The following is a 20,083-nucleotide window of genomic DNA, read 5'->3' on the forward strand; positions in this document are numbered from 1 at the left end:
AAGCATGACTTTAGCAGAAATAATCAGCATCATCATATTCTGCAATATCATCAACATCCCCCCGCAAGCTGGAATGGATTGAGTCTTCAGTCATGAGCAGCTTGGAAGAAAGTTTAGAGTGTTGGGTTACTGACAGAGCTTTTGTCATGATATCTGCAAGTTGCTCTGCTGTAGGAAGATAAGTCAGTTGGATCAAGCCCTCAAGAACTTTATCCCTGGTGAAATGACAATCCAATTCAATGTGCTTAGTACGCTCATGAAAGACAGGATTTCTGCCAATGCGTATTGCACTTTGATTGTCACAATTGAGAGTTACAGGCAGCAAGTCTGTAATACCTAGATCAAAAAGCAGCCTGACAAGCCAAGTAGTCTCTGATGCAGCTGCAGCCATGGCTCTATACTCAGCCTCACTTGAGCTCTTTGAGACTGTAGTCTGTTTCTTGGACTTCCAAGATACAGGGGAGTTTCCCAAAAGAAGAATATAGCCAGTCACAGATCTTCTTGTGGTTGGACAAGATGCCCAATCTGAATCAGAAAATGCCTGGAGAATGAGCTTAGTAGAAGCTCTGAGCAGAATACCTTGCCCTAGAGTATGAGCAATATACCTAAGGACATGCTGCAATGCTTTAACATGAGAAAGTCTGGGCTGCTAAAGAAATTGACTCAAAGTCTAGACTGAGTAAGCAATGCCAGGCCTGGTATTAGATAGAAAATTCAATTTTCCTACCAAAGATCTGTACAACTCTGGATCAGAATAGTATTCACCTTCAGCATCCTGTAGTTTCACCCCAGTAGGAAGAGGTGTTTTAGCAAGCTTTGACACATCCATTTGACATTCACTAAGCAATTCTTTAGTGAATTTCTTCTGAGTTAGAAGAATCCCAGAAGATAGGTGTGTTACCTCAATTCCTAAAAAATAATTCAATACACCAAGATCTTTGATGCTGAATTGAGCATGTAAATGAGCTTTGAAGTATTCAATTTCAGCAGAATCTGATCCTGTAACAAGGATATTATCAACATAGACTGCTACTATTGTCAAAGCAGATGCACTCTTTTTCAAGAAGAGAGAATAATCATTCTTTGACTGAACATAACCCATGGCCAATAATTCAGCATTAAGCTTTGCAAACCATTGCCTAGAAGCCTGTTTTAGACCATACAATGACTTCTTTAATTTGCAGACCATATTGATGGGATTAGCTAGCCATTTTAGAGCTCTCATATAGACTTCTTCTGACAAATCACCATGGAGAAAGGCATTATTTATATCCAACTGATATACTGTCCAATGATTACTTGCTGCAACAGATAAAATACACCTTCTTGTGGCCATTTTCACAACTGGAGAGAAGGTTTCCAAGTAATCAATACCATATTTCTGAGTGAATCCCTTAGCTACAAGCCTGGCCTTCAGTCTTTCAACTGACCCATCTGCTTTCAATTTCACCTTAAACACCCATTTACAGCCAATTGGTTTTTTACCTTTAGGTAAGGGTACCAAATCCCAAGTATTGTTAGACATCAAGGCATCCAGTTCCTTTTTCATTGTTGTAACCCACTCTGGGTGTTGAGAAGCCTCTAAATAGATGACAGGCTCAGAAACCTGTGCAACAGTATTAATCAAAGCTCTAGCTGCTGGAGGTATAATGTTGAACTGAACCAGATTGCACCAGTGTTCAGTTACATTGCTTGCCATACAAACAAAGTTGTCAAAGTGAGAAGGCCATTTTCTTGGTCTGGTAGATTGTCTAACAGATTTAGGGTTTGTGTTTGGGGTAGGTGGATTTGTGTTTAAGGTTGGTGGATTTGTGTTTGAAGGTTGTACTGTAATTGTTTCTGCATTTGAATGAGATTCAAGCTGTGTGACAGGAACAGGACGGGGTTCTGGAACAGTACAGGGATCTGGGATATGTGACTCTGGTTGAGGTTGTAAGTCAGGTTCTGGTTGTAGGATAAAAGGTTCAGGGATATCAAATGGGATGTCTAGCTGATAAGGTGTTTCTGTGGGTAGAAAAATAGGAATTTTAGATTGGTTTAAGGTTGAATCATAGTGGAAAGGAAGATGTTTCTCATAGAACACAACATCTCTTGAGATAATGATCTTGTTGTTTCCAAATTCAGAACCCTGTATGCCTTTTGATCTGGAGGATATCCCATCATAACACAAGGACTTGCTCTTGAATCAAATTTTGTCCTATCATTCTTTAGAGTTGAAATGTAACACAATGAACCAAAAACTCTAAGGTGATCAAGTCTAGGCTTAGTGTTATACAGCTTCTGATAAGGTGATGTGAAATCAACACTGCTCAAAGGCGACCTGTTGATTATGTGTGTTGCACACATCAAACATTCTCCCCAGAATCTGATAGGAACCCTTGACTGAAAGTATAAACCCCTTGCAGTCTCTAAGCTAACAAGTGTATGTGCTTCCTTTCAACCACTCCATTTTGTTGTGGAGTATCAGGACAAGATTTCTGATGAATGATGCCCTTATCATTATATAAATGCAAGATTTCACCCTCACTGAGCTCTTTAGCATTATCAGTTTTAATGCATAAAACCTTAGCACCAAACTGATTTTCAATCAATAGTACAAGGTTATTTAAGATAAAGACAACATCAGTTTTATTTTTCATCAAAAAATTCCAAGTGTGCCTTGAGACGTCATCAACAATAGTCAAAAAATAACTACAACCATCATGAGTCTTAGATTTGTATGGTCCCCAAGTATCAACATGAAGTAAATCAAAGCATTTAGTTAATCTAGACAAACTAGAATGAAAAGAAAGTCTAGTCTGCTTAGCTTTGTGACAGACTTGACAAACTATATCACAACCAGCAGTGCTATTAAAAGCATTATTGACTAAATGCAACTTATTAAAAGGAAGATGCCCTAGCCTAAGATGCCAGAGCTTAGCTGCTTCATTATTAGCCAATGAAGAAGAACTTGGAACAGATAGAACAGTCTTCTGCTGCTTCAGAGGATCAGAATCATCAATTGAATACAAGCCAGAACTCAAACTACCAAGAACCAAGGAATGATTCATGGTTAGATCCTGAATTAAGCATTTATCATGAGTGAAAGTGATTTCACAGTTCAAATCCTTACACAGTTTGTAAGTTGAAATTAAATTGAACTTGAAACCAGGCACATGCAACACATTCCTCAACTGTATGCCATTTTCAAAATTAACAGTTCCAATATGTTCAACTATTACTTTCTTTCCATCAGTAATAGTAATAGTGTTAGGAAATTTATCAAACACTTTATAATCACTGAAAAAATCAATATTAGAGCAAATATGGTCAGTTGCTCCACTGTCAATAATCCAGCTAGAGTTTGAGCAAGTAAGTAAGCAAGTACCTGCCACAAAAGCTCCTGCAGATGGCTCTGGTGCATGTGAACCTCCAGCTGAGCTTGCACAAATATTCTGAGATTGCAAAGCCTTCATGATAGAAGTGTAATGATCCATAAACATAGTGACCTGAGCATCTGATTCAGCAGACACAGCATCATCAATATCAGCATTCTTTGCCACTGCAACAACTTTCTTGCCTTTGAATTTGCTGTTGTTGCCAAAGTTAGGAGGATATCCATGTTTCTTGAAACATTTATCAGCAGTATGGCCTGAAATTTTGCAATATTCACAGAATACAGGATTAGTTATCCTATTCTGATAATTTGTTGAACTCTGATATTGTGGCTTATAATACTGTGGATATTTTCTTGAATCTGCAGCAAATGCCATGACCTTAGTGTTATCATTAACACTTGATTCCTGCTGCTTCTCCTCCTGGATCAATAATCTGTAAGCAAGAGAAATAGGAGGAAGAGGCTGCATCATCAGAATATTAGATCTAGTGTTATTGTACTTATTGTTCAATTTCATCAACATTTGTACTAATCTCTCCTCCTGCTGTTGTTTGAGAAACTTCTGAGTTAAACCACAAGTACATCCACTGTAATTACAGGTAGGTAAGGGACTCATCTCACTTATCTGATCCCAAATTGCTTTGATCTGAGTAAAGAAATCAGCAATCAAAGTTTCAGCTCCTTGATGTAGATCTGTTAATTTCTTCAGCAGAGTAAAGAGTTGAGGACCAGAGGTTTGGGAATATCGTTCCTCCAGATCCTTCCAGATCTCTCTAGAAGTAGTGAGATATAGAACACTTCGAGCAATAGAAGTATCCAAAGACCTCAGAATGTAAGAAATGATTATTGCATCACATCTCTTCCATGTTGAATGAACAGAATCAGTAATAGCAGATTGGGGAAGACTGCCATCAATGAAGCACAATTTGTTTTTAGCAGACAATGTAATGATCATACTGCGTTTCCACTCACCATAACCTTCACCAGAAAATTTCTCAGAAATCAAGGATTGACTAGTGTTAACAGAAGGATGAATGAAGTATGGACTGGTAGGATCCTGAGTAGGAGGAAGAAGACTTACTGCCATTGAAGAAAATTTAAACAGCAACAATAAAATTGAACAAACTCTCAAGAATCAAACAGAAGTGATTCGCAGAAATTTGAACAATTAAACAATAATCAAAATGTAACAATCAAAGTAAATTGCGGAAGATCGAAGAACAGGAACAAGCAGCATTTCAACAACAATTTTGGAATTCCAGAAGCTCTGATACCATATTGAAATCTGCTATAAGAAATCAATGAAGAACAATATGAACTAGAGAGAGAAAAAGAGGGGAGAGTATTCTCATTTAATTGAATTGAGAATTAAAAATAGCTACAACATGAATATTTATACTTAGCTATAATACTCTATGCTTAGCTTCTATTACAAGCAACAAAAACATAACAGAATTGCTGACTAAGCAAGAATCTTGTAACAAACTTAGCCTACGTGGCAAACATGCCATAAGCATGACTCTAGCAGAAATAATCAGCATCATCATATTCTGCAGTATCATCAACAAAATTAATCAATGATACTATTCTTCCTCTTCTAAAACTCACAAAACTTGAATATATAGAAGTGTAGTTTTAAGAAAGACTTGCGACTTGCTTGTATAGTACTCCAATGTATAGTAATGAATAAACTTCTATTTACTCGCAAGTCTTTTTAAAACAACTTAAAGAAAAAGTATTGCGTAGAACGGGCTCACGTGAATTCGGTCATACAAACAGAAAAAAATACTGTAAAATTCTTAATTGTCAGATATTGGATAATAATAGTCATATATTAAGTTATAAATATTAGATATTAAAAGTGTCAGGAATTAGATAATAATGGTTTAGATATTAGATTATAATTATTAGATATTAGATTATAAGTGTCAAACATTAGGTTTTAATTGTCAGAAATTAGATTATAATAGTCAGATATTAGATTATAATTATCATATATTAGATTGTAATTGTCGAAAATTAAATTATATTATCAGATATTAGACTGAAAGTGTCAGAAATTAGATTATTATGGTCAGATATTGGTTTATAAGTATCAGATATTAGACGATATTGATCAAAATATTTGAAATAGGGGAACTAAAAGAAGTATAGCCGTAGCAATTCACAAACATATTCTGTCATCTCTGAGCTCAATGAATCCCAAAGCCATCCACATACGCACCATTTGTTCTGTACTATAATGAAATCCCTTTGGAATCAAGGAACAAAAAGCAGCAGAGAGCTTTAAATTATTCCCCAACTCATCGAAGCTAACTGACAGGGTATGTAAAGTCGTATCCCCTAATCAAAAGTAATTACCCAAGTCCTCTAACTAAAGTAGATAGGGAAGTTGGGTCGAACTCCACAGGGAAACAAGTCTTTCTATTCCTAATTAATCAATTATAATCTAAATTATTAAAGTAACCAATTTGTTGTTGTTAAAGGAATTATACTACGAAGAATAAGTTTAGGGAGAAAAACAATAATAAGAAAGCCTAGGGTCACAGGTTCACCAATAATTAATATTCCGGGATAAAACATAATAATTAATAATTAACATTGCACAAATAACATGATTAATAGGCTCTCGCAATTTATTAATCAACATAGATCTAACAGGCTCTCGCAATTTACTAGGTCTAAGTTCCTATTAAAAATAGCCTTTAATATTAAATTAACATCTGCTCGATTCATCAATTCAATATTGCTAAACATTCACAATCAAATTACATCTGCTCGATTCATAATCTAATTGCAAAGAATTAAAACAATTCAATAAGAAATTATCATGAAATACCAATAATCAATAATAACAAATTATCCCTTCATATTAATTATGCATGGATCCCCATAAACCCTAGAATGAAACTACTCAGACATAATCATAACTAAACTAATCAAATAAATAAAACAAAACATAATCAAATAAGTAAATGAAATAGCTGGAATTAAAGGAGAAGAAATTGTTACCAAAGGAAATCTGAATTAATGGAAGTAATTAAGAACAAGAGTTGAGAGAGAAATTTAGAGAGAGAAAAATCCTAAGTAGAGAGAGAAAATCTAAGAAAAGAGGTAAACCAAAATTACGTACATAATTCGTACTTAAACATTCCTCAAAACAAAAATTAAAACTAAACTAATCAGGTCTGAGAAAAACACGCGCCCGATCGGGCTAGAGGCCGCCTGATCGGGCGCGCCTTTTTCTTCGGGCCCCTTCTCATCAGCGCCGCCCGATCGAGCTAGATGCTCGCACGATCGGGCGCGCCTTAGGCCACGCACCAGCACCATGCATGCCGCGCCCGATCGTGCTAATCCTTGCTCGATCGGGCCCTTGCTTCACTTCGAGGCTCGGACTTCGATTGGGCTTGATTCCTCGGCCCAATCCGGATTTCCTCTTCGGGTCTTGAATACTCGGTCCAAGTACCTCGGTATCCCAATTACCGAGTCCTTAATCACCGACTCGATGACTCTAACCGGCCTTGGGCTTCAAAGATGGTCGTGCTCTTCTAATTCCCGTAGTCGCTCCATGAAAAACCCGAGAAAATGCTCCAAAGGTGCAATTCCCTACAAAACTCAACAAAGACTACGAAAATACTAGAAAACACCAATTAGTAATAAAAGTGGCTCGAAAGAGCCAAAAACACTACTAATTATGACCAAGGGACGGGGGTAAATTACTATATAAAATGGACATATCACTAACCTTCAATATTTTCAAAAATTTATCGTCCTCCATAACAAAGGCTGAATTTGAAGCTAATAATTTATTCTTAAAGGTCTGCCAATAACGGAATTTTGTGCGATTCTCTATCTGGGAATGGATGGAGGAGGGTCGCCGGCACCGGGGGATGGGAAAGGGAGGGTGGTCGCCGGCCGCCGGCCGCCTACAAGTGGCTAGGTAGTGGCAGTGGGTGGGGGATGGGTGTTCGACTATGCGCATTATAAACCGGACTCACGTGAAACGGTTTCACGCAAAATCTTCTCACACATAAATGGGTATATTTAATTGTTTGTGAAAGAAGGAATAAAGAATGAACATAAATGAGATTAATGGGACGTAAACAGCAAAATACGAGTAATACTAAGTAGTGTTCTTATAGTGAACTAGCATTCTGGCCCGTGCAATGCACTGTTTATTTATAGGTATACTATATAAATAATTATTTTTTTATATATTTATATTGGCAAATGAATAGTTAGAGGAGAAGAAGAGGTGAAAATTGAATGCAATTGTAGTAGAAATTAAACTGGAGGAAAGTGAACCAAACAACATTCAATAATTTATACATGTATTGAATTAAAGTGTTTTTTTTTTCATATGAGAAGGGATTAAAAAAAGAAAGATTAAATGAAGTGACGTGTGGCATTGGAGAAAAAAAAAATGTACATGTGGCATTATAGGGATGATGGTTTTTTTTTTAAATACTAAGTATAGATATAGAAGTATAGATAGATATAGATGTGTGACACCTTATAAGTAATTAAAATTACATAAAATATAAAAGTTTTTTCAAGTTCTCACGGATCCAATTTTTTCGGTTCAACATAACAAGCCTTTTCTAGAAGCCTTTATCGACTTGATTTTGGACTTATGTCAGGCTCGAAACTGGGACGGCTTAGTTTCTCTTGTGTCTTTCTTCTAGGCTGATTGGCTGGCTGGTAATCATAAAATCTTTTGGCAGGCTGTTTTATCTTTGGCTCTAGTCATCACTACTAGAATATAGCCTAATACCGATAGCCAAAATCCATCGGTAAACATATAAAAAACCATCGGAATCACGTTTACCGATGGCTGCCATCGGTATTTTGGCCATCGGATAACAATTCGTCGGGAAATCAGAAAATACCGATGGAAAAGCCATCGGTAAAAATACTACCGATGGTTTTACCGATAGCTAAACTCCGTCGGTAATTTTTTAAATAACGATGGCTTAAACCAGCGGTTTTTTTTTTTACCGATGACCTTATTACCGATGGTGTTTAGCCATCGGTAATCATTTAAAAAAAAAAAAAATTAAACCCGCCTACCCACCCTATTACCCCCATACCCCTACATCCCCTTACTGCCCCCCTACCACCCCCAATCCCGTACTGCCCACCTACCCACACCACCTAAGTCCCGAGCCACCGCAACCACCACCACCATCATAAAAAAAAACAACCAATAATTCATGAAAATCAACCACAAAAACTAACGAAAATCAACCAAAAAACCAATAAAAAAAACAATGAATCCATGAAAATCAACCATAAAAACTAACGAAAATCAACCAAAAAACAACAAAAATCAACCAAAAAAACCAACGAAAATCAACCACAATAATCCAACGAAAATCAACCACAACTCCCTCGAAAATCTACCAAATAATTCAGCAATATAACCCACGAAAATCAACCACAAAAATAAGACAATCAACCACAAAACCCATGAAATTAACCATAAAATCAACGAAAATCAACGACAAAACCCACGAAAAACAAAAAAAACCAACGAATATTCAACCACAAATAACATACCTTTAGATTTTCAATTCATTTCATTTCTCAAGGTTTAAATGGTCTAATTCGACCATAAAAACTCCAGATACTCCATATCTGGAGTTTTTATGGTCGAATTAGACCAAAAACACCACAGTGCCGTCGGAAATCCCACAAATAGCCCACGAACATCGCCGAACAAAGCCACAAACACCATGAGAGAGAACAAAACTGAGAGTGAGGGAGAAACCGAGATGAGAGGTAGATGAGGAAGAGAAAAAACATTTGAATGGAAGTGAGAGGAGAAACCGAGAGAGAGGAGAAAAGAGCAAAAGGGGGAAGGAGAGAGGAGAGAGAAAAGGAGAGGAGAGAGAAGGAGAGAAGCGTGGGATAAGAAGATAGAAGAAAGTGAAAAGGGGAAGGGGGCGCTTTTAGGGTTTACTTCATTTTTTTTTATTTTTTTTTTTTAAAAAAACTAGGGGAGCCAACGCGCGTGATGCGCGCGGAACGGCTCGCCTTTTTTGTTTACATTGTGTTGTTTTTTACTTGTTTAATACGTTCATTTCTATTGGATTTTCTTTTTCAAAATCAATCGCTTGTGTGATGGTGTTTTGTAAAGTCAATTTTAAATTAGTTTTGTGTGTGAATTGTATAGCATATAACAACCAAAGTTGTATGTTATTGTTGCGTTGAGTTGGTGTTGTGACTATCATATTGGAGTGGTGCAATGATCTTGTAATTGAGCTTACAAAAGGTGTTGCTGTATAGCAGCCTACATAGTCATTTATTATGAAACTAAATTATGTACTTTTACACACAAAAATTGAACAAAAGATTCACACTAATTCGCAAACATGCCATTGATATACACAAATATCAACTACATATCAATTTTACTGTATGAATTTCCCAGCTTGAAAAATCACTGATTTAATCAATCAATTTATACTATTACAAAAATAACCATCAAATGAACAACAATCAAAAACCTTTTTGCCTATCCATTTTTTTTTGTGAGTATAAATCAATACTAAACCAACTCTTGGCCATAATTCAGAACTAATATTTTGTTAGTGGAGGAGTACAAACCTTGTATTTCTGCACTGTAGAGAGGAGAGAGAAAGAGTTGCCGGAAGCACCGGTGACCCACCTCCCATTAAGTCTGACTATCATCTTCCGCCGCCTCCCCCTCGACAGGCGGCTGTGCTGTCCTCTACCCGCATCCTTACCATGGTCGTCACCAGCCGATGGACCACGAAATGCTTCTTTGATGTCATTTATTGTGTCAACTTGAATTGTAAAATTCAGCACTTCAATGGAGCTTATATGAACTTCTCTTGGCCAATTTGGTATCATTTTTTCTTGAATTGAAAATGAAAAAATTAAATTCAGAATTGTAAAATTCAGCACTTCAATGGAGCATATATAAACTTCTCTTGGCCAATTGTAAAATCAGCACTTCAATGGAGCTTATATCAACTCTTGGCCAATTTCATATCAATTTTTCTTGAATTGAAAATGTAAAAGTAAAATTCTGAATTGTAAAACTCACCACTTGAATGGAGAATTGTGAAATTAAGTTTAACACTTAATACTTCTGTTCGGCAATGAAGACACATGCAGAGGAGAGAGAAAGCTGAAGAGAGAAGGTGTGAATTATTGTGGGGGTAATAAGGTAAATAAACAATTTTAAGGGTATAAAGGTCCGACCACTGTTCATAAGAACAACTTTCCACTTTTTATAAAGTAGGGATTACCGATCGGTAAAATACCGATAGCCAATAGCCATCGGTAATTATTTTATTTTAAAATTTTATATTTTACCGATGGAAGAAAGCCATCGGAAAAAATATACCGATGGCTAAGTTAAACCATCGGTAAATTAATTTTTTACTGATGGATTTTTCTAGCCATCGGTAAATCCCATCGGTAAATGAGCGTTTTTTTTGTAGTGCATACATCTTATACAGGAGTGGATTTCGAGGAGCTCTTCAGCTAAGAGTTTCAAACTCTTATTCGCTCCTCTGTTAGGCGCCCCTTCTCTAGGACGGGAGAGAGACCAGTTACTTGTTGTCTTCGTGGTTCCCTTCTTTCTCCCTATGATGCTAGCCTTGTGTTTGATGGTGCGTGTAAGGTTCAAGACTATACGGCTGGCGTGGGTTGGATTTTTTGACGACCAGATTCAGAGCTGGTTATGGCGCGGGGGGTCTAGGGCCTTCCTTTCTAGTTTAGCTCTCCATTTTGTGTTACAGGCATGCCTCTGGGCTCTTCGGGCAGCGAATCGGTGTGATTTTCGTCGTTTGTTGATTTACCCTGATTTTCAACCTTATTTTCTTTCCTTCGAGATGGAACGGATCGAGACATTTCTAGCTTATGGCTGCTCCAAGATATTCGGACTGTTATTCGGGAATATTCTGCTTGCGAACTTCGGAAGGTTCCGCAACAGTGGGTTGCTCCAGCTCACTAGTTAGCGATGAAAGCTCGTCGTCGTGATTTCTTTTTTTGGTTTTTTAGTTTGTAGTTTATTTTGTTTATCTGTCTTTTCGTTGTTAGCTCTTCTTGGCAAAAAAATAAATAAAAATACAAGTATTAGTAGAAGACCGTATGTAAAAATTTAAAAAGAAAGGGGTTATTTATTTTCCACATATTTTAAAATTTAAATCCAATTAGTTGTACCAAATTAAGAAAAAATAGATGACAAAAACAAGTGACATCCGTTTACACAATTTTCATTTTCTCAAACGCTTAAAATGATAAAATGATAAAGTTGTTTCTACTACGCTACAATTACACCAAAGCTGCCAACATTAGATAGATTCTCGATTCCATCATTTATTTTTTATTTTTCAAATTTAATTTTTTATTCAAAAAAAAAAAAAAAAAAAACATTAATCCCACCTACACATTACTCCACACAACAACACACGAACTTAACAGTCATTCTTCAGTCTTTCTCTCTCCCCACCACCACTTTCTCTCTCCTCCCTCCACTTTCTCTCTCTTCCGCCATTAACAAACCCCACTTGAACTTCCTCTCTTACTTCCATTTCACAACACCCTCTTCCTCTTTCTCTCTCCTCCATGCTACTTTAAACCCAAATAACAAAAAAGATACAATCTTTTATTTAAAAAAGTAATGAATCGCCGGCCAAGAGCGAATCCCACGCGCGCGTTTCCCGACGCGCCGCCACCTATACCACCACAAACAACCTCGTACAAACCCTTCAACATAATCCCAATCCACGACCTCTTAATTGACCACCCTTCCACGCGCTACCCTGAAGTACGCGCCGCCGCGTCAGCGTTACGCGCCGTCGAGGACCTCCGGAAACCACCCTTTCACACGTGGCACGACAACTACGACCTTCTAGATTGGTTGGGTCTTTTCTTTGGGTTTCAAAACGACAACGTTCGGAACCAACGAGAGCACCTTGTTCTTCACCTGGCAAACTCTCAAATGCGGATGACACCACCGCCGTCAAACGCCGCCGTTTTGGATTTCGACCTGGTGCGGAAGTACCGGAAGAAGCTTCTGGCGAATTACAGTTCGTGGTGTTCGTTTGTTGGGAAGAGGTCTCGGGTTCGAGTCCCACTGTTCCGAAAAGGGAGCGATGAATTTCGGCGGGAGTTATTGTATGTATCTCTTTACTTGTTAATTTGGGGTGAATCTGCTAATTTAAGGTTTATGCCTGAATGTATTTGTTATATTTTTCATCATATGTCACAAGAACTTAATATGATACTTGATAATCGAGATGACCCGGAAACGGGGCGGCCGTATTTGCCGGTAATTAGTGGTGACAATGCATTTTTAGATCAGGTTGTGAAACCCCTTTACGATACGATTCGGGATGAGGTTAGTTTTAGTAAGGGTGGAAGGAAGCCACACTCGGCGTGGCGGAATTATGATGATTTGAATGAGTTTTTTTGGAGGAAGAGGTGTTTTAAGTCGCTTAAGTGGCCTTTGGATAGGAGTAGTAATTATTTTACCACGGCTAGTAAGGCGGCGAGGGTGGGGAAGACGGGGTTTGTGGAGCAAAGGTCGTTTTGGAATGTGTTTAGGAGTTTTGATAGGGTTTGGGTGTTGTTGTTCTTGTTCTTACATGCCATGATTGTTGTGGCGTTGGATGGGACGGATTGGCCGTGGGAGGCGATTGGGAAGAGGGAGGTTCAGGTCAAGTTGCTTACGGTTTTTATAACGTGGGCGGGGCTTAGGTTGATTCAGTCCATTCTTGATGCGGGGACTCAGTATAGTTTGGTGACTCGGGAGAAGTGGTTGCTTGGTGTGAGGATGGTGCTAAAGAGCATGGTGGCTGTGGCTTGGATTGTTGTGTTCTCTGTGTTTTATGTTAGGATTTGGAGTCAGAAAGATAGGGATCGTCGCCGGGGGTGGTCTTATGAGGCAAATCAGAGGATACTCATGTTTCTTAAGGCAGCCTTTGTGTTTATTATCCCGGAATTGTTGGCCTTGGTTCTTTTTGTTGTTCCATGGGTTAGGAACTTTTTTGAGGAGGTTAATTTTCCTTTGTTGTACTTGGTAACGTGGTGGTTTCATAGGCGGACTTTTGTGGGTCGTGCTGTGAGGGAAGGGCTGATCGACAACATTAAGTATTCTTTGTTTTGGGTTTTAATTTTGGCTGCAAAATTTTCATTTAGCTATTGTCTTCAGATCAAGCCCTTGATAGGCCCAACAAAGGCCCTCTTGAGGTTGAGGGGTGTACACTATAATTGGCACGAGTTTTTCAGTAACACTAACAGAATAGCAGTTGTATTGCTGTGGCTTCCTGTTATTATTATCTATCTCGTGGACTTACAGATATGGTATTCTGTCTTCTCCTCGTTGGTTGGTGCATATGTTGGACTATTCTCTCATTTGGGTGAGATTAGGAATATTTGGCAGCTCAGGCTTAGGTTCCAATTCTTCGCTAGTGCCATGCAGTTCAATCTCATGCCAGAGGAGCAGCTGCCCACAGTGCAAGTGATAAATATTGTGCACAAGCTTAGAGATGCAGTACAAAGATTGAGGCTTCGTTATGGATTTGGGAAGGCCTACAAGAAGATTGAATCTAGCCAGGTGGAGGCAACACGTTTTGCCTTGTTATGGAATGAGATAATTAAATATATGAGGGAAGAAGATCTTCTTGGTGATCGAGAAGTGGAACTTTTGGAGCTTTCACCCAACTGTTGGAATATCAGGGTTATTCGCTGGCCATGTATTCTTCTTTGTAATGAGCTTCTTCTATCTGTCAGCCAGGCAAAAAAGATGGCAAATGATCACGACAGGTGGGTTTGGCACAAGATGTGCAAGAGCGAGTACCGAAGGTGTGCAATCATAGAGGCCTATGATAGCATCAAATATTTGCTGCTCAATCATGTTGTTAAATATGGTACAGAAGAGCATTCAATTGTTATTAATGCTTTCAAAGAGATGGAATACTATATGGAGAATGAGAAGTTTACTACATTCTATAAGTTGACTTTGCTACCGCAGATTCATGACAGATTGGTAACTCTTACGGAGCTTCTGCTGAGTCCTGAGAAGGATATTGATGAAATAATTAAGGTCTTGCAGGCGTCATATGAGCTTTGTGTTCGTGAATTCTCAAAAAATAAGAGGTCCGTGGGGGAGTTAAGGGCGGTGGGTTTAGCACTTCAAAATCCTGCCACAGATACAGGGTTTCTTTTTGAGAATGCTGTTGAATTTCCTGATGAGGAGGATGTGTTCTATTACAGACAGCTGCGTCGTTTGCATACACTTCTTACTTCTAGGGATTCTATGCACAATGTACCAAAAAATAAAGAGGCTCGGAGACGCATTTCCTTCTTTAGCAACTCTGTCTTCATGAACATGCCCCACGCTCCTCAGGTGGAGAAGATGATGGCCTTCAGTGTATTGACGCCTTACTATGACGAAGACGTTATTTATGGAACTAGCAAACTCAAAAGTGCGAATGAGGATGGCATTTCCATCTTGTTCTATCTGCAGAAAATATATGAGGATGAATGGGATAATTTCATGGAGCGGATGAGGAGGGAAGGCTTGGAAGATGAGAGAGAAATTTGGACAATGAAGGTCAAGGAACTGCGTCTTTGGGCATCATACCGAGGCCAAACTCTTTCTCGTACTGTGAGGGGAATGATGTATTATTATCAGGCGCTCAAGATGCTTGCCTATCTGGATTCAGCATCAGAAGTGGATATAAGGGCTGGTAGTCAACAAATTGCCTCACATGGTTCATTGACTCTGAGTAATAATTGGGATGGCTTAGGATCAATTAGAGGCTTAGGTTCAATCAGAGTTCCATCTTCACGCAATCTTGGAAGAGCACCTAGTGGTATGAATATCCTATACAAAGGCCATGAGTTTGGGACTGCTATGATGAAATTTACTTATGTGGTAACCTGTCAGGTATATGGGATTCACAAAATGGCAGGGGACTCACGTGCAGAGGAGATCTTGTTTTTGATGAAAAATGACGAGGCTCTTCGAGTTGCTTATGTTGATGAGGTACACCTGGCGAGGGATGTTGTAGAATACTATTCAGTTCTTGTTAAGTACGATCAGCAGCTGCAGAGAGAAGTGGAGATATATAGGATCAAGTTGCCTGGTCCTGTGAAATTGGGAGAAGGAAAACCAGAGAACCAGAATCATGCCATTATTTTTACTCGAGGTGATGCTCTCCAGACGATTGACATGAATCAAGACAATTATTTTGAGGAAGCTCTTAAGATACGCAACCTCTTGGAGGAATTCAACAAGTACTACGGGATCAGGAAGCCAACGATTCTCGGAGTCCGAGAAAACATCTTCACAGGTTCTGTGTCCTCTCTTGCTTGGTTCATGTCTGCTCAGGAGACAAGTTTTGTCACTCTTGGCCAGCGTGTTCTGGCAAATCCTCTTAAGGTGCGTATGCACTATGGTCACCCAGATGTGTTTGATAGGTTTTGGTTTCTTACTCGTGGTGGAATCAGTAAGGCGTCTAAGTTGATCAACTTGAGTGAGGACATATTTGCTGGTTTCAACTGCACGCTTCGAAGTGGTAATATAACTCATCATGAGTACATACAGGTGGGTAAAGGTAGGGATGTAGGGTTGAATCAGATTGCCATGTTTGAAGCAAAGGTTGCTAGCGGAAATGGGGAGCAAGTTCTCAGCAGGGATGTGTACAGGTTGGGCCATCGGCTGGACTTCTTTCGGATGCTTTCAGTCTTCTATACCACTGTGGGTTTCTATTTCAATACAATGATGGTGGTTCTGTCCATCTATACCTTTTTGTGGGGCCGCTTATATCTTGCTCTTAGTGGCGTGGAGGATCATGCTGTTAAACATAGCAGCAATAATGCAGCCTTAGGTGCTATTGTGAACCAGCAGTTTATCATTCAAATCGGCCTCTTCACTGCTCTCCCAATGATTGTGGAGAATTCTCTGGAGCATGGTTTTCTTCCAGCAATATGGGACTTTGTGAAAATGCAGCTGCAGCTAGCTTCGTTGTTTTACACCTTCTCAATGGGAACTAGATGCCATTATTTTGGCCGAACAATTCTTCATGGAGGTGCTAAGTACCGTGCTACTGGACGTGGGTTTGTTGTAGAGCATAAGAGATTCGCTGAGAACTATAGGCTTTATTCTCGTAGTCATTTTGTGAAGGCGATTGAGCTTGGGGTGATATTGATTGTTTATGCTTCTCACAGCCCAATGGCCACGAGTACATTTGTCTACATAGCCATGTCGATCTCTAGTTGGTTCCTCGTAGTCTCATGGATTTTGGCCCCATTTGTTTTTAACCCATCTGGCTTTGATTGGTTAAAGACTGTATATGACTTTGATGATTTCATAACTTGGATATGGTATGGTAGTGGAGTGTCCACTAAGGCCGAAAGGAGCTGGGAAACCTGGTGGTATGAAGAGCAGGAACATCTCAAAACTACTGGTTTGTGGGGGAAGTTATTGGAGATTTTATTAGACCTTCGTTTCTTCTTTTTTCAGTACGGCATTGTGTATCAGCTCAATATTGCTGCTGGAAAGACCAGTATCGGTGTTTATTTGCTCTCTTGGCTCCACTTTTTTCTACTTGTTGGGATGTGTGTAATCGTAGCATATGCCCGGGACAAGTATGGTGCTAAAAAACATATCTACTTCAGGATAATACAGTCTTCAGTCATATCCCTCACTATACTGGTGATTGTTATTCTGTTGAAATTCACCAGGTTTAAAGTTATGGATCTCCTGACCAGTGCTCTAGCTTTTATCCCAACAGGCTGGGGCATCATTCAAATTGCTCAGGTGCTCCGTCCCTTTCTGCAAACTTCGGTTGTCTGGGACACCGTGGTTTCCTTGGCTCGGCTCTATGATTTGACATTTGGCATGATTGTTATGGTTCCCGTGGCTTTGTTGTCTTGGATGCCTGGATTTCAGTCAATGCAAACTAGGATCCTTTTCAATGAAGGTTTCAGCAGGGGCCTCCAAATTTCGCAACTTCTTACTGCCAAATGATAAATCAGAATTTAAGTGTGAATAGAGGTAATATTCTTCTCATAGCTATTGTCTTCTAATACTGTACATGGAAACTTAATAGATCTTAGACCAAGTTGACTGACACCTAAAATATATTTTGAAAAAAAAGATTATATTTACTAGTCCCTTTCTTATCCATAAATTATCTGTTCCTTCCTTGTCGCTTTTGAGCTTATGCAATAATGCTTTCTCGTTAAAGTAGTTTAACAATGTTTTTGTCAATTCCCGTAGATGCTATTTAAAATTTCTAACCGTTCTTTTCCTATCCATGTCAGCATTTCATATAAAAGTTTTTATAGCTGATAGTGTCATTACCCATGGTGAACTGTAATCAGTGGTACCTCCAAAATTTGATGCTATCAATTTGCCTAAGTATTAGTAATTTTTGAAATAGGATATGAATAGTGAAAGCTATATGCTTTATAGATAGAATCTACTTTTTAGAATTTTATCAAATGCTCTACTTATCATCTTATTATACCTCAAAAGCTGTTAAAACTATTATATAGTAAAGTTTGTTTAAAGTGCCATGCCATCGCACATTTTTTTTACTTGTAGCTCCTTTTGGATTCCTGTCTTAAAAGATGATAATGCGGTACTGTCAGGAACTCTGTACAATGGCGCTCAGAGTGTTTAGAATAACCGTTATGCCCTTATTAATCAATCAATTAAACATGAAAGAGGCGGGGAAGGGACTTTGGAATCCCAATTAACAATGACCCTAATGAGTTATATGACAAAATAATAATACTATCTAATTTAATTATTTATGCTTGCTGCTGTCCAGGGTATTTTGGTCCAAAAGTTGGATGCTAGTTAACCAACGGCTATTTCCATGCCCTTTATTAAAACCTTGTGCCATCATCTTGTACTTATTATAATGTAGGTATCATATTATCTCAATGTCATGTTGATTGAAATATTTGTATGACAATTGGCTATCTTGCTTTTACTACTAAATTTTTAAAGGTTTTCTGGTCAGAGATGATGTGTGCATTACATTTAAATATTGCTTTTAGCATCCTTCATGTTGCTGATCTCCTTAAAATATTATTTTGTAATTCTTCTCAGATTTTGCGCCATCGGTAGGGTATGGAAATGAATGCAGATAGGCAAGCAATTTGCTTCTTTGATTCAGGAACCTGCTGTATGTATGACTTGATTCACCCTTCACTAACCTAAATGTGAGAAGGAAATTTTATTAATTTTTGTTGTGCAGTAATATGATATCTCTTTAGTTTTATTCTAAATTTTCATTTCTCATTAAATATCAATTTTCTGATGTCGTAGCTATTTTAGATTTTTAATAGAAAGGATATTCTCTTGCCACATTCTGTCATGCTGTAGTTTGTGGCCGATTTTTTCTGTATATATTATCAATGTTTGAATTTTTTTTAGCTCAATAAAGGCACCAATTTGATCAAGTGAAATTCATTCAAATCAAAGGCATGTCTTTCAAATTGCAGCATTGAAATGTAATGAATTTTAATTGTCATCAAGTGCAACTAATACTAAGTTACCTTAGAGCATCCATTCATTGCGAAGCATTTATTTTATGCACTAAATTTCTCCATTATGGTTTTGCAGTAAAATTTAAACGATTGGCTAGAACTGATAGTACTGTACGTCTCTATCAGTGATTTCACAGCTTTTTTTTAGTATATTTCATCAGTATAAAACTATTTTCATTACTGACTATGCAAGTTTGTTTCAAGTTGTTTCAAGTTATTTCCCTCGAAAAAAAGTTTGTTTCAAGTTGTGGTTATGGCCTCTGTTATTTTGCAAAGAGAGGTTAAAGTAGTAAATTTTTCTGTCTTGGGAAAGAAGAGGATGATAACTTAAACGTTTTTCTCAAGAGCTTTAGTTTCAACTGTGAATGTCTTCTTATATTCTCTTGTTGCCCTTGATAGTGTCAACATATTAGATTATCTATGTTTCTCCTGTCATTCAGGTCTTCCTATGGCTTGCTTAAGCAATAGTAAGAGGCTCCAATGTGGTGATTCTACTACGTTCAACGTTATGCTTACAATTAAAACACAGGCAGCCTTACAGCGGCGATTAGCAGAAGTCATGTTCTGTGGTAGTTTCAGTGTGAAGTTGAATGTTATTATTAGAGTATATAATAGCATTGGAGACTTCTCTCTGCGTATGGCTTTGAATGATTGATAAGCCGGTACTCAAAAGATGAGCAGCAATCACTGGCTGAATAAAGCATGCTGATTATCAATTGTCAACAAGTGTATTCTTGTTCCTGAATAAGCAGGCAAAGCAGCTATGGATTTCATTAGGTCTTGATTGTGCATGTGTTGCCTTGTCTAATTGATAACCAAGTGATCCATTAGCTTACATTCCTGCGTAGCTATTGATAGCTAAGATTCCCTTCATAGCTTGTCGGTGAGTAAACATTCAGCTGCTTGCATCTGAGCAGTTAACTACTCTTTACCTGATCAAGATATTGCCAGGCACAACTGTGCAAGGAGTAGAATGCGAAATGAGTATATTTGCAACCTTGTTTTGTGTCAATCATGCCAAACTTGTTTATCAGCTTATATAATCTGTTGTTTCTTATAATTTAATCTATCACAATTTTATTGTCATTTTTTGTTTCAAAACTTTATCGAATATACATGTTAGGCCTTTTATGGTGAGCAAACGTTCAACATAAAAACCGA

At 38.2% G+C, this 20,083-nt stretch overlaps 1 protein-coding gene across 2 annotated transcripts; it reads left to right on the forward strand.

Annotated features, from left to right (window-relative positions):
* The first annotated feature begins 11,544 nt into the window (after positions 1-11,544).
* LOC110693619 (callose synthase 11-like) lies at positions 11,545-19,958 on the forward strand. Of its 2 annotated transcripts, XR_002505617.1 has the most exons (3): positions 11,545-17,417; positions 18,483-18,595; positions 19,363-19,958. XR_002505617.1 is itself a non-coding variant. In XM_021870760.1 (2 exons), exon 1 carries the CDS (start codon positions 12,033-12,035, stop codon positions 17,388-17,390), a length of 5,358 nt encoding a protein of 1,785 aa, XP_021726452.1. In that variant the 5' UTR covers positions 11,545-12,032; the 3' UTR covers positions 17,391-17,417; positions 18,483-19,356. The 2 variants fall into 2 exon arrangements, 1 of the variants encoding a protein (XP_021726452.1); XM_021870760.1 differs by lacking the exon at positions 19,363-19,958 and having other exon boundaries at positions 18,483-19,356.
* The last annotated feature ends 125 nt before the right edge of the window (positions 19,959-20,083 follow it).

The sequence above is a fragment of the Chenopodium quinoa genome, unplaced genomic scaffold, assembly GCF_001683475.1.
Source record: "Chenopodium quinoa cultivar QQ74 unplaced genomic scaffold, ASM168347v1, whole genome shotgun sequence".
Classification (NCBI taxonomy): domain Eukaryota; kingdom Viridiplantae; phylum Streptophyta; class Magnoliopsida; order Caryophyllales; family Amaranthaceae; genus Chenopodium; species Chenopodium quinoa.